We start from the raw sequence: 15,756 nt of genomic DNA on the forward strand, positions 1-15,756 counted from the left end.
ATATACACACACTATAAATTTAATAGAATAAATTTTAAATTATATAAATATTTAAATATTATATATATTTATTCGAATTTAGATATTATTGAATACAAATATGTCTATATCCGTATCCGTAACCGCAAACAGTCAAATTCATATACATATAATATCCATTTTGTTTCAGATAGCTTTATTTCGGATACGAATGTGATTTATCGGACGGATATCGAACTTTTCAAAATTTTTTTGACGGGCCTTGACTCAAACATGTTTATATCTTTAATGAACAACAAGACTGCTAAAGAAGCATGAGGTACAACTGAAACAATTGTCAAGTTATTTGGTATACTAAATTTACGTGCACATGGAAATGTGTAAATTTAAATTAATAAATTTACTAACCTAGTACCATGCTAAGGATGTATGGAACAATAGTCTCAAATTCATTTTCAAACGGCTCTGCAATAGAAAGTAACCACTGCAATGGCGATTTTTTAAATGATGTAGCTGCGAAAGTGGATGAATTAGAAAATAAAATGATGGTTTAGGCACAAATTAAAAAAATCTTAAATACTGTTACACGAAAACTGACCAGGATTAACTAATATAAGTACCAAGTCAATTGAAGGATTATTAGCCGCAACAGCTAAAGAAATGCACCCTCCAAATGAGTCTCCAACTATATATATCGGCTTATGAGAATAAGCATAATGTTGTAGTTTTATAGTGCTCTCAACGAATTTTACCAAACCTGCATGTTGTTGATCAAACTTTATAAAATTAAATTTGTATATCTATGTGCAATTAATTAGGGAGTGCTCAATGATATATGTAACATCGAATATGCTCTACAATTTTTTTCGAAAATAAAGAAAATATGCCAATTTCTTTTTCATATTAGCTTCATTTTGGTTGGCTGAATACAAAACAAATATGAAGAATATATCATATGTGTTAGGCTACTAATAGTTTAAAAATACGATGACCTTCAAATGGCGTCCTATCATGGAACGGAATATGGAGGCACCAAACTTCAAAAACCCTGTATTATTGTTAGGATATATATCAGAATTCTAAAATAAGTATGATCAAAATTTCAAAAGTTGATCCAGGGAGATGTGACGAACCACTATTATATAAGACTCATATATTATTCTTGTTAAAAGTAGACATGTTGTTTCAATGATAGCAAACCTAGTTAAAATTATATTTCTAATCTTGTATTTGATATTTTTTATTTTGAATTATTTTTTTATATCAAGAACTATAGACAGTTATAGATGTCGAGAAATGTAACAAAACCATATAAAGAAGTCATAAGAACTTTGAATTTACTAATTATTTGAATGATTAATTATTTTCAATTCAATCTATTGGAGATGAGAGATCAATACTTTCAACTTTAGGTTCCGGTGATTCATCAAACTAAAAGTGAAAATTAAAATAAATTCCAAAAACACTTAGGATCTTCCCTCGTTACAAGAAAATTATTAATAGACTTCGCCCTTTAACACCGGTTTCACTTACCACCAATATTAAAGGATTTTTTAACATCACTATTTTCAAGGCGATATTAAAATAATTTTTAGATATCAGTAATAATTAAAATCGATGTGTAAAAAATAAAAAATACGCGGTTATATATTTCCTACACATTCCGCCTTAGAAACATTTCACTTTTCACTTAAAAAATATTTCCCCCGGCATAATTTTATCCCCCTGCTTCTTCATCTCTACACTAGCTCTCCAATTGCCTCATTTTTTTCTCACAATCTCAATTCACTCATCACAATATCACCTCTTAAAAACCCAAATTCCAACCTTAATCGAAAACCCTTAAAATATACACTATACTCCTAACCCTATCTGACAAACTTCTATTTCAAACTATAGCTTCAATTGCACTATACTTACAAAATTTAACTTTTTCTTTCAATTAAATCAGTTGATTTTGTGTTCATTCAATGCATAGTAAGTTTAAATCGATCGATTTGTATTATTATCTAGCTCGAATCCGCTCAAATTAGTATGTGGTTTCTAATTTCTTTTAAAATTTAAAATTTTGGTTTTTAGTTGATCTTTTTTAATAAATTGGTTGATTATTCTCCTTGGTTGATCTACAAAGTAAGTGATTCTTCACTTTATATTTTTTTCTTGTAATTTTATTTTGTATATATTTATATTTTTTGTTATATATCTCTCTGTGTGTGTGCTGGTCTATTTTTCTTGTTATTGTCGTGTTACTGTTTGTTTTTAATATATTGGTGTTAGTTTTTATGTTTGTATTATAGATATGTTTGTGTAAAATATTAATTTCATTTTTTTTCCTTATATTGATGATATTTATGTTTGATATGTTTGTATTTGTCCTGTTAGTGATTATACTCTTACTGTTAAGTACAATATAATTTGGTGTCTATTGTTACAGAATTTAGAATAACATTCTTCTATGTGCACTTGTTTGAATTGTTTTTTGGAATAACATGCTTAAACAACTCTTTTTTAAGAAAAATATTTATGTTAATTAACCGTTGCAGTGTTCACAAGTTCGCATCTTTCAGCTAATATACCAGATATCAGTTAAGACTTGAAGTCATGAAGTCATGAAGTCACATATCATGTGTCCTTCTATTCTCAGGGCAGTGAGCGTGAGATTAACAAGTTATGCATGGACCTGCTATATTGGACCTTTTCTTGCATTCATTTTTAGTTCTTTTTATATTATAATTAGAACAGAGCATAGCATGCATAGGCCTACTAATTTTTAGAATGGAGGTTGAACTATTACTTATAATCATGGTTCAAAAAATCGGCGATGTCGACGATTAATCGACCGATTAAGCGCTATAAGGCTAGCTCCCGATCTAATAACCCAAAAACGGTTGAAAAAACGTTTTTTCCGGAATCGAGTGAAAATCGGGCCGAAATTGGGTCAAAGCTGGAAAATCGGGTCAAATAATTTCATATACCTTCATCGATATAATGCGATGATGATTTCCTCTAGTATTTATACTTTCTCTACCTCTTTTCGTATATGTATCTGCTTCTTAATCCAATCAAGATGAATATGCAAACTCAGATTGAGAATATTGAATGGTGTGTACGAGAACGAAGGAGAGAGGTTTCTTAATCCAATCAAGATGAATATGCAAACTCAGATTGAGAATATTGAATGGTGTGTACGAGAACGAAGGAGAGAGGTTTTATAATTAGAGAAGAAGGTGAACCGAATGAAACTGATAGAGAAAGAGAAGATATTTGGGAGTCTGAGACGGTGGGGTTAGGACTTAGGTGGGTGTGGTTGGTGGGAGTTGAAGATGCAAAATAGTAATATAATAAACTACTCCCTCCGTCTCGTATTATGTTTCTCATTTTAACTTTTTACACTATTCATGGTAAGCGATTGATTACTAATTTACGTCTAATCAAATATACTCATGAGTGATCTTATTGGATTCGTATTTATGAGTACTTTAATACAATGAAATTTTTATATTTAATACTAATACGAAATTAAAGATATTAATAATTAAAAGTGTGCATTGACAAACGTGTCAAACACAAATAAGAAACGTTTTTAGGGAAGGGGAGTACTACTTCGATGTTGAGGCTAGTGGAAAATTGTTATGGGCCGCTTTCTTCGAGCCCATTTCACCAAAATTTATTCTTAAATCTTATTTTTTTCATCTTTTCAGAATGTATGTAATGTTTTAAAAAAATTAAAAATTAATATTAAATATATATCCGATTAGTGTTCCGATTAATCCCCGATTTACTGATTAATCGCTAATCGATACCTTTACCGATTAGTACCGTTTTCCGATTTTTAAAACCATGCTTATAATAAATTATACTACCCATCAAATTGATAGCCGATGTTGTGAAAGTTGTAGGTAATAAATGAAATTCCCTTTAAATTCAAAGTAAGTTAGACTTCCTTGGAATACTAGTTTTGGAATTTACGTTATTGGATTAAATAATGGTAGTATAAGCATATTCAGTAGTAAGTTGGAATATCTAAACTATAATATTTAAGTTGTTGTTGAGATAGATAATTGCTAATAAATGATTAATTTGTTGATTTGTTTTACTCTGGTAATATATTCTGAATACTTAGAATATTATTTAATGGATAATATACTTGACATTTCAAGTAGTACTTACGTACATGTGGTTTAGACATACATTTTTTGATAATGAAAGTGACATGTAAGCTTTATTTTAATATTTTTTTGCAAGTTTGTTCGTTACATAATATCTATTAGTTTTCTAACAGTGATAGTTGGAATAATATATATCCTGATGATTAATATGACAGCTTCTGGGAGCCATTTGGAGATGTAATCCTATCTTAAGAAGGGCTAGGAATGTTAGTGTCTCTGGTTTCTAGACTCTGTCAACTTCAAAAGCTTTAAGAAAAACTTGACAATTCCATAATCTAAAACTCTAATATTTCATTGGCCTCCCTCATCTCTCCCAAACTCGACATACTACATAGTTCTATACTTTGATGAAGACAGTGATACGTCTTCAGGGGTTTAAACGGATTAATGCTAAGAGATCTTTGATTTGATTCTACTAAGAGGCAAAACCCAAACTTACGATGGTATTGATATGTTCCATGCTTTTCTCCTCATATATCATCTACCAGTAGGTCAATATCTTATACAGAAAAAGCACTGCTACTTGTATTGCTTTCTTCAATTTTTATAATTTTTTGATTAATTTTTCAGTACGTTATTGATGTATCTCTTTCTTCAGTATTTGCCTTGGAAATATTGAGGAACAATTTCAAGAACCCTCCATTTGAGAAATGTGAAATACTAATATTGAGTTTTTTCACGTTGTCTCTGCAGGAACCTTACAAGCATGGGCCTTTCGGGATCACTGTCACCTATTATTGACAACTGGCATAAATCTACGGGTTTCTATTAATATTTTAAATTTTTATTTATCAAGTTATATTATATTTTTAAAATATTTATATAAATATATAATGATTATAAATTTTTAATAAAAATAATAGAATAACATGTGGTCGTAATTTAGTAGAATAAATAAACTATTTCTAAAACAGATATGTAACACTATTATTTATATTTTTTAATAATAGGATAAGTTGTATTCGTAATTTAGTAGGATAAGTATACTATATTTAGTAGTAGTTTATTAGATATATAACACTATTTATCTATTTTTGTAATAATCAAAATTAGGGAATTATTGTTGAACCAAATCATTGAACCAAATTATCTATATTCCGGCTATTATAATATAGTATAGATTTAACGACGTTGACATGTAAGTCTTAGTTGACTTTACTGAGAAATACTAAGACACCTTGTATAGAGAATGTAATTTTAGTTGCTAATTTTTCTGCCTTATTTTTAGTCATTTGTGTTGCATTCTTAGCTAAAATCAACTATGGGAACTCATGTATATTACTACTTTCAATATATTACTAATATACTAGCTTAGGGCCCGTGCATCAGTTAATATTTATATATTTTCATTTTCATTTTATATAATTTTATTAAAATTCTATATATATATAATTAAATACTAAATAATAATTATATAATTATATTTCTTTGTGATAATTTCAAGTTAAATTCAAATAGTATAAATAATATATAATTGATGAGATCTTATTTATAAATAATAATGTAGATGTTTGTTATTGTTAAGATTCAAAAAAACTTATATGTATATTTATAAATAATAATATAATTATTTGTTGTTAAAGGGATTCGAACCTGAGAACTTGTGGCTGTTTTTTTTAGTATTTAAATCTAAAAGATTCTGATTATTTGATGAAGAAGATCTGACGGTCGTGATGGAAAGGGATAACGAAAATGAGGGTTAAGCAAACTATAAATTATACCTCATTCTGGTTATTATAGTATAGTATAAATATATGTGCAACCATGCATGGAAGTTTTAGATAGAATGTTGAAATCCTTTTTGGAAACTGCTGGAAACAGGCTTTAAGGATATTTAATACTTGTGTTGTGACATCGGGCTGCAAGGCTAACAATTCATCATCCATACAAAATAAAAGTAAAAGGTTGCATGAGAAAGTTATTGATATGTTGCGTTTGGAAATATCATTTTGACTTGTAATGTTGTCGATCGGAGAATTATATTTTTCATTTCGTCATTGTATATGTAAATCATTTGTATTAGTTTTATAATGACAACAAAAGTTGTGTTTATTTATATGTGATTGATTCAGCATGTTCTTGTTTTTGTTTTTGAATTTTTGTTGCATATAAATATATATAATAGTTAATTATGTAACCATAAATATCAGTTAGTACTTGGTGTCTTAATATGTCTAATACATTATTTCTATTTAAAGAAGTGTCGTTATATATATCAATTAACATTGTTTCTTATTTTTCACATCGGTTAATTGATGTATTGTTATGTTTAATACATCGGTTATTAAGGTAAGAATGATGTATTATAAAATCTTTTAAATTAGTCCAGAACCGATGTAAAAAATATGAACTTTTCTCTGCACCTACCTAAATATCGGTTTTTAGAGTTTTTTACATTATTCCAAAACTGATGTCTATTGACTTGTTTCTAGTAGTGCCTTACGGTTTATGTGTGGCACTTTCTCGAATCAAGTCGAACTGAGATAGTCTAAATAAACCGTTAAAAGAATATTTTCCGACATTGTTTTAGACATGACTTGAGATAGATATATCAACCTAAGAAGGTTGTTTGTGTCAAATTAACAAAGGCAACGACTTAAGGCATAAAATTCGAGAATTTTCAAACATCGCTTTTATGAGGCAAAACTATCAAATTATTTAAAAATGTATCGTACCTACATGTTTTACTCTCAAATATATTAAATACATTTATTGAATATTTATATTCAATTTATTGTGCCAATTGCCATGCCGATAGACAAAAAATTGATTTTATTTTTGAAATTCCTATAAATCCTTATTTATCCGGATAAAATTATTTTTAATTCAAACTAAATTATTACTCAGACCTCATAGTTATTATTTCATAAGGAATATTATGTTTGAATATACATCAATTCAAAACTTTTGTCTAACTCGTCTGTAAAGACAAAAGGATACTTTGGTTGCTCCGAAATGTTGTTTTAACATTCGTAAAATCTAAAACATATTTCTCGGATATCTTTTACACTTGAAACTTGGGATTTTTCCTTCCTATCTTGCCTTCTACCATATAAATTAATTTCACAAATTTTGAAGGACTTTTTTCGGGTTACGTAATTGATTTATCAGTCGTTTCAAAGTAATATAAGGACAATGAATTTCAAAGTGAAATTTTGTCCATGTTCTTATGGTACTATTTTCTAGAAGATCGCCAAAATTTCATAACCTTTCGATATTTTTTTGATTTTCATATATTGAACTAATTTTTCGCTTTTTGTTGGAAAAATGCATTTTTAGCCGTCAATAAGCGCACCGCTCGATTTTTATTTAGTCGTAAAATCATAAAAATGTCCCAGGCTTCCTAACTCAGCAAATTTAAATCTTTAACAACTATAAATGAGTTGTCAACATTTTCCTTGGTCACTTTTACAAAAAGGCGAAGTGGTGCTTACTTTTATAGCAAAAAAATGCATGAATTTTGCCTATATAAAGACCCATTTGCTCCTCCCTTCAAGATTCATTATTATACTGGTGAAAAACACATAGAAACACTCTATTTTCAGTAGCCAAACTTGCAAAAACGTTTCTATGTTCATAGCCTAATTTATTTCAAAGTCATACACCACTTAGGCTTGTTTTTCACCATTTTTTCTTGCTCACAAACACACTGTTGGGATCCTTCATTTTGGCAGCCCTTTTGTCCATCTCTGGAAGTCTTTCTTATCCATTTTAAGACTTGAAAATTCATTTTAGAAAGCCCCCATTCTGCCCATTTTTTGGTGACTTTTTCCTCGATTATTTTTGTCTTTTTTCAGCTTCGATCCTAACTCGTATTTCTTGTAGTCCACTCGATTGTTTGAGGGACTTGAGCCTTTCTAAGGTTAAGGATGATAAGTTAGTTATTTTACTTGTAACTTATATATTTGAGCTTATATTTTCCTGATCTATCGTTATATACGATTTATCACAGGTTTAATTTGCTTTGGTATAGAAGTACACTTGTTCTTGAATTTTTTCTTGTAGCGTGTTTTGGAGCCATTGTAGAAGCATAAGAGGAGAAAGATCTTGTAGTCTTCACTCTTAAAAGTCCTTACCTTCATTGTAGTTATCTTGAAGCGAAGAAAGTCATGTAAACTATTCTTGATACGAACTAAAAACGTTGATATCTTGTTTTACCGAAAGTAGTTTAAACTTGATCTATTAGGAATCAAATAAAGTTTACATTTGGTGCAACTTGTTATAATCAGTCAGTGTTCCAGCAATCGCTAGACGTGCCAGGGCGGTGAGGGTACCTTCGAGAGATTAATCGGCAAGTCGGAGATTAATCGGACCGATTAATCGGAACATTAATCGGAGAAATATAAATATTATTTTTAAATTTTATAATTATATAATAATCAACATGTCAAATATTTGTTTGAAAAAAGAAATTAGAATGGTATTAAACAATATCTACACATTTGACATGTGTTATGTACTAATTATTAAGTTTACAATATTAAGTATATTTTAATTCACACTTTTAAATTAATTATAATATGTTATTTTTATATTTTAAGTGAGATAATAAATATATTAGATTACTTTTTTACTTCTTACCAATACTTTATATTATAAATTGACATGATATTTTGTAAAATTATGAAATTAATGATTTAAAATTATAAAAACGTAAATAAAATATTTTTTTAATTATTTTCCGCCTAGACCGCCTAGGACCGATTTTCGACCGCCTAGCCCGTCTAATCCCGATTTTGACCCGATATTTTAAAAAACGCCTAAATCACCGCCTAGGTCCGAGTCGGGGCGTTTTACCACCGCCTAGCGCCTAGGCGCCGCCTAGACGACCGCCTAGACCGATTTTAGAATACTGTACTCAGTCCTTGGTTATTATATTAACCTTGAACAATATTAAACAAGCAAGACCACTTGAACTTCAAAGACCAGAATCAAAACACCATTTGGTCAGAAATATTTACATTTGGCCGAATATAGTGCTTGTAGCCTCAGTTGGGTTTTATTCGAATTAAACCATATACCAAGTGCTCCTAGAAATTTTTGTAGCTTGAATCTTTAATTCCATTACCTACTAATTGGTTTAAATTATCGAGGAATTGAAGGAGCAAGGCTAAACGACTTGTTCTATAACAAACAAGTTGGTAGTACCATTCAGTGCTTGTTTAATTGGCCGAATATACTACAATATAAAACATACAAGTTTTAATACTTGTCTTGCGCACTGGTGTGTGAAGAGTCTCTTGTGTGACTTGTCACTCAGTGTTTATATATTTTACGCACTTAAATCTAACGCATATTAGCGTAACGACTTCCAAATAGTTTAACGCATAATAGCATCCTTATAATATATCTCTCTAATATATTTGTGTAATAATAGCTTGTATTCTATTTTTAGCAGTGAGGTGATCCTTGTTTGAAGACCCAATTTTTAGTTGCACTAACAGGAAATTTGTAGCATTCGCACCGTGAGAAAGAGGAAAGGCCTGATACCAAAGACCCGAGACCAGCAAAGAAGTACAAGTATATAGTCTATAAAAGTGTGTGCAAGCGATTGAAGAGATGACTAGGTTGTTACGCTCCAAGATAATATTGTACTTTGTATTTAACTTTTATATTTTGAGAAGATTACGTGTATGTAACGCTCAGAGATAAATAGATAGTGGGTTTTAAAGGCTTCTCCGCCTCCTATAAAGGAGTATCTCCGCCTCCTATAAAGGAGTATCTTTATAGTAGAGAAAATTTCGAGTTCAGGGAGGAGCTCGGGGATTGGAGCAGGGGTGAGTGAACTCCTAGGTAGAGCTAGCCACCGCGAACTAGAATAAAATTGAACGGGTCATACAATATTCCTTTTCATATTTTTACTTCCCGCACTTATCTTAATTGTCACATAAAGTAAATGAGGAGAAAAGAAAGTTTCAAAAGCTACACTCAAAATTTTAAAAAGATGATAGGCTATTCAACCCCCCTCTCGCTTATCTTACACTCACACGGGACCTATCAGTAGAAATCGTTATCACAATCAAATCTGGAATACTATGGTTTGGGTACTTGTACAGAACCTCTTTGAAACATTCTCAAACCTCACTCAATTATTTTATACTAGTAAGCTATAATATGGTATTAGCACCCCTCATAAAAGCAGTTTTAGACAAAGGATAAAACTTCATCAAGTACTTTTGAGTAAGATCATCCCCTGTAATTGTCGAACCTTGAGAAATGAATTTAGCTAGCCTTTCGCTTGGTCCCCTAAAGAAAAAAGAAACGATCTTGACTTCATAACATCCTTGTGTACATTGTTATACTTGAATGTATCACACACTTCAACAAAACTATGCATATGATTGCTTAAATCCTTCGTAACTAAAACTCTAACCTACAATGTATTATGAATCATCCATGTCGTGCTAAGCTTGATCTGGAATGCAAGAACTGTAACAACTGGGGTCTCACAATACTGGGCTCAATGTCCATCAAACTCAACAGAGAATGATCTTTAAGCTTCAAATAGGATCATCGGCCATCTCAATAGATTTCTCAGATGATATATTTGAACTATCTTCTAAATAATTTTTTTTTGCTATGAAAAATCTAGAACATCTCCAGGGATCGAACCTTAAACCTCCTCTCGAGGATGTAAGAGTTTAGCCACTATAACAACCTTTTGTTGGTGATCTTCTAAATAATCATCATTCTTGTGTTTCTCCATAATTAAATGCTCTGAAAATCCTAAATGATGTTTAAAATGTCAAAGCATAAACTACGGACTTAAAACATTAACACGATACACTTGCAAAAGATCAAATTGAATAAAGGGTTAAGAAACTTAAATATTGAATAATCAACATCTCAAATAACATTGTAATGTATGACGCTAAAACCTTGATTTTTCTGATTTATTTCATTGACCCACGCAAATCATGTGACCAATCCTAGTTTATTATTGAATGTAAACTTTGACACCACAGAGACTGTTTATGTGGACCTATGCCTATGTAAATTATCGAGAATTTTAACAATTAGTGCAAAAATAATTCAGCATTTGGGTTTTAACTAAATTAATGATTGCACTGAGATTGTGTTTGTTTTATTTGTGATTGATTCATGATGCTTGTTGAGGTCTAAGTTCATGCATGCCTTTGTTAATCAATATTGACTGTATAAGCTTGATAAACTTAAAATATATTTATTTATATCAAGATGCGGAAGTTAAGTTACTAATAAAAGTAATTAAAATATCATTAGTGTAAGTAGGATGTCAAGACTTCTTTAACATGCATAGTTAAAGTAGAATCTTCAACTTAAAAGTGGATTAATGACGTAATCTCATAAACATGTTAATTTGATAATCATAGACCTTCTCTTTCATTACATGTGATGTTTATACGGGATAGCTCTGGTTCATCAGACTTGTGGCATTTTTGGGGCTCTACTGCTTCTAACTAGCATGATAAACTATAAGTCTCGACAAGAGGATACTAGGGATCAATTAAATGATATTTTAAATGAATTCAAGGAGGATATGTGATGTAAATATTGGAATGTTCTTGAGTATGATTGAGATGCTAGTTAAGTTTGATCCAGGAGCATATTTGACCTATCCATAATAAGAAAATTTATTATCATTATCTGTCACAAAATTCAGAATGAATGAATTCAAATGTTAGCTAATGAACTAAGGTCTTTCATAATTAAAAAGGTTGAAGTTGCAAGTATTTTGCAGTTATTCTTGATTACAATCTAGAGATTATTTATGAGGAGCAAATGACATTTGTTATTGTTATGTGGATATATATTACATTAAAGATAAAGAAGTCTTCCTCAAATTTATAAAGGTTGATGATACATTTGAAAAAGAGTTTTTTGATTGGCTAATAGTTGCTTTAAATAAGCTTGATATGGATATCCATAATATAAGGGGGCATGATAAAAAAAATAATTTAATACATAAATATAAAATTTAAATGATAAAATTTAGAAACGTAAATATTATATCACAAATTATCAATTGTAAAAAGTCAAGTAAAAAAATATAATATTTACGTAATGCAAGCGAAAATCTCTATCACATTTTGCAATCCAATTATGAACAATCTACCATTTTAATTTTTAGTTCTCATAGGACTCTTGGATTCAAGTTTGTCTTCTAATAATTTGAAACATCTAGTGTTGGATATTTGATTTTGTATGAAGTTTTGATATTGTACACATATTTCTAAGTCTCTTCACCGTGTGCTTAATTTTTTTTTATTTTAAAACTTTCTTTTAAAATTAAAAAATAAATAATGAAGATTTAAATTTAAAGTTTTTAAATATTATTTTTAAGTATATGAACTTTGAAATATGTGAAAAAATTAAAATTCTAAATTGAGAGTAATGAAGATTTGTTGGTTCCAAAAAAATAAACAAGAACAATGTATAGAAGAATAAGATTGAGGAAAAGGGTGTAATTGCGGTTAGCTGCTAAATGTTAAACAGAAACAATAAGTTGGGTTGGATAATAAAAAAGTACGTATCAGTTTATTTTTATTTATTAACAAATAAATCATAAATAAACTTCTTTTATTTTTTTTCTTCAAGTTAAAGAATTCCTTCTAGAATTTATAAAGGTTGATCATATATTTGTAAAAGGACTTTTTGATTCACTAACAATTGCTTTAAATAAGTTTGATATGGATATTGATAATGTAAGGGGGCATGATTACAACGTAAAATAAAATAAAATTTAATACATAAATATAAAATTAAAATGATAAAATTTAGAAACATAAATATTGTAATACAAATTACAAATCATAAAAAATCAAAGTAAAAAAATTATAAAATGTACGTAAGTGAGCAAAAATATATAAGTGTTTGGATAATTGTATTTATATGTCAAATGTTTTTTTACTTAAATGAACTAAAATAAATAAATTTTAAATATAATTATCTTAATTCATAAATTTTAAATTAGATTAACATTTAAAAATATATATTTTAAAATTAAAATTAATATACAATGGAAAAGTCAAAATAAGTTGAGAAAAAGTACGTTGTTACCAACATTTAACTTATCAGCTTATAAATTGTAAATTCGAATGATAAGTTGAATTGAAAAATACACTGATAAACTTATAAGTTATAAGTAACTTATAAGTACAGAAATAAATAGGCCGTTAAACAAGATTCAAAAGTTTGAATGGAAGAAATGATTTACAAGTATAAGCTGAAAAATAACTTGAAATGAAATTTTGATCCAAATCAAACCAGAAATCAATTTTCGAACTACAATAAGTAATATTATTTAAATTAAAGTTAATACTCTTGTTTGTGTTTTTGTAGGCAAGTTAGAACAAAATGATTTACAATTAAATTTGAGAATAACCCGGAGTAAAATTTTGATCAACATCAAATAAGAAATTAATTTTCGAATATCAAAGATAATTATATCTAAAATAAAGGTTAATAGTGTTTGTGTCTGAGTGTCCCTTGTTGAGCATCTTTAATGATTGTTACTAGGAGTATAAATAAACCAAATTGTTTGTGAGATACTCGAATTCAACTTGTAAAAAATTTGAATTCTGTTCGAAAATAATCGAGTTGAGCTTGAGGTCGAGTTTTGTGAAATTTTAACTGAGCCGAGTTCGAACTTCAAATTACTCGGTTTGCAAGGTTCGCAAGTCTTATCGAGTTTTTACTATTGTAATTTATTATAAATATATTTTTAAATATTTTATATTTTCATTTATTATATTTTTTTATTGAATCGAACTCGAGTCGGACCGATCGTATTTCGAGTTTTTATTAATATTTATTGAAATTAATTCGAGATTTCGGCCGAAGTCGAACCTCACCGAACTTTTTATGAGCCGAGTTTCAAATTTAAAATTAAAGGCTCTCAAGGCAAGTCTGACAGTGTTTGACTCGACTCGGTACGATTACATCCCTATGCACCGTTGAAAGGTTGTCAACTTTGACACAAAATCAAAAATATTATTTTTAATTATCTCTCACTTCCACATCATATTTGACATTCTTTTTTCACAAAATATTTCAAATTGGCCGGCACCCAAAGATATAACTTTATTAAAATAACAAAAAAAATGTGCCATACAAACAAATTAAAATTATAATAGTTTATTCAGTATTGGATATACAAATCATATTATCATAATATTTTATTCATCATTAAGATCACAAATAAAATTGATACCCTATTTTATTAGATGCCTACATTTGACATCCCTAATTATCATGACATTTTAATAATTTTAATTGTGTTAATAAGGGTGCCAAGTCATATATCATATCAGTAGACGTTGACACCCATATTCACACCTATTATTGAAATTGTTTTTACAAACCTCGTGCATTATAAAATGGGATTAAAATTAGCATTGATAAACCGTCTCTCAACAATAAAAACTCGAGGGACATTGTTTCATCTTACTCTTCCATTAATATTATTAACTTAGAATAAAACATGTGTGATAATGTGTGATGCACGATCGTTATTAGCATAGGTCATAATTTTAATTCATTTAAATGTGAATAGAAAATTTAAGTTTTAATAAAGAATAATATAATAAAAATTTGATTTTCATATAATTATAATCTGATTTCAAGTGTATTTAATAACTAACGAAGATCAAATATACTAAAATAAAATATGTCTAATATGCTAATTAATATATCAACTTGATATAGAATAATTTTAATATAGTGATTAGTACGGGTTGGTGGTTTCGAGCAGGAAATCATAATTTATAATAACTTTAATTTAATATCAAATTTAGCAATTTTTATCAACTTAATTTAAAAGATATGACATTTATAATTGGAAGAAAGAGATAACCAACTAAATTAAAAAATGGGTGGTATTTATTATGTTTGTTTACTATACTAGCTTAGAACCTGTGTGAATGCACGGATTTTTTTAATATAATAAATATATATATATATATATATACATATTGAGTTGCAATTTTTAAGATGCAAATTTTGTTTATTCAAATTTTTATATGATTTGATAATTATTATACATATACATATATATTTGTAAATAGATCTTACGGTACCTACTAAATTGAAAATACATGAATCATAACTATCAAAAAACTTGAATAAAATCCCTTGCATATTATATAATAAAGATATAATTTGATTTTTCTATTTAGAGATATTTAAATTTGAAAAACATAATATTAAATTAAAATATATAGTAATATTATTATTTTATGTGTGTTTTGGAAATATAATTATTGTTTTTAATTAAAACGATAATTTTTATCTCGGTTTAACAGTATATAAATCATATTTAGTTTTATTTAATTTTTTTTCATCCCGAGACCAATTATACTGATCAAATTCAACTAATTATATTTAATTTAATTTTTAATTTTATTTAAAGCCGGATAAATATATTCTTTTGGTTAGCTCATATGAACAATATGTATTAATTTGTTTTATATAATCGAATTTTATTTTGATTTTATTCAGTTTTACTATGAATAAGTTTGATAAATTTTTAACCTGGTTGAATTTTAGTCGGGATGAATTATAAATATTATTTTATTTTACCCCGATGTTATTATTCCGATCGATGAATTACCGGTTCAATAATAAAAAA

General features: G+C 28.4%; 1 protein-coding gene across 2 annotated transcripts in view; it reads right to left on the reverse strand.

Moving 5' to 3' along the window:
* LOC141712878 (phytyl ester synthase 1, chloroplastic-like) overlaps positions 1–15,756 on the reverse strand; it is a 50,468-nt gene that overhangs the window by 31,568 nt on the left and 3,144 nt on the right. For both annotated transcript variants that reach the window (XR_012571714.1, XM_074515986.1), the window contains exons 3-5: positions 972–1,027; positions 578–736; positions 388–492 (exon numbers count right to left, since the gene is read on the reverse strand). Coding sequence is in view for 1 of the 2 variants with exons in the window: in XM_074515986.1 (XP_074372087.1) it covers positions 388–492; positions 578–736; positions 972–1,027 (320 nt within the window). In the remaining variant the exon portion in view is untranslated. The remainder of the gene's footprint in view (positions 1–387; positions 493–577; positions 737–971; positions 1,028–15,756) is intronic.

The sequence above is a fragment of the Apium graveolens genome, chromosome 3 (genome assembly GCF_009905375.1).
Source record: "Apium graveolens cultivar Ventura chromosome 3, ASM990537v1, whole genome shotgun sequence".
Taxonomy (NCBI): Eukaryota; Viridiplantae; Streptophyta; class Magnoliopsida; order Apiales; family Apiaceae; genus Apium; species Apium graveolens.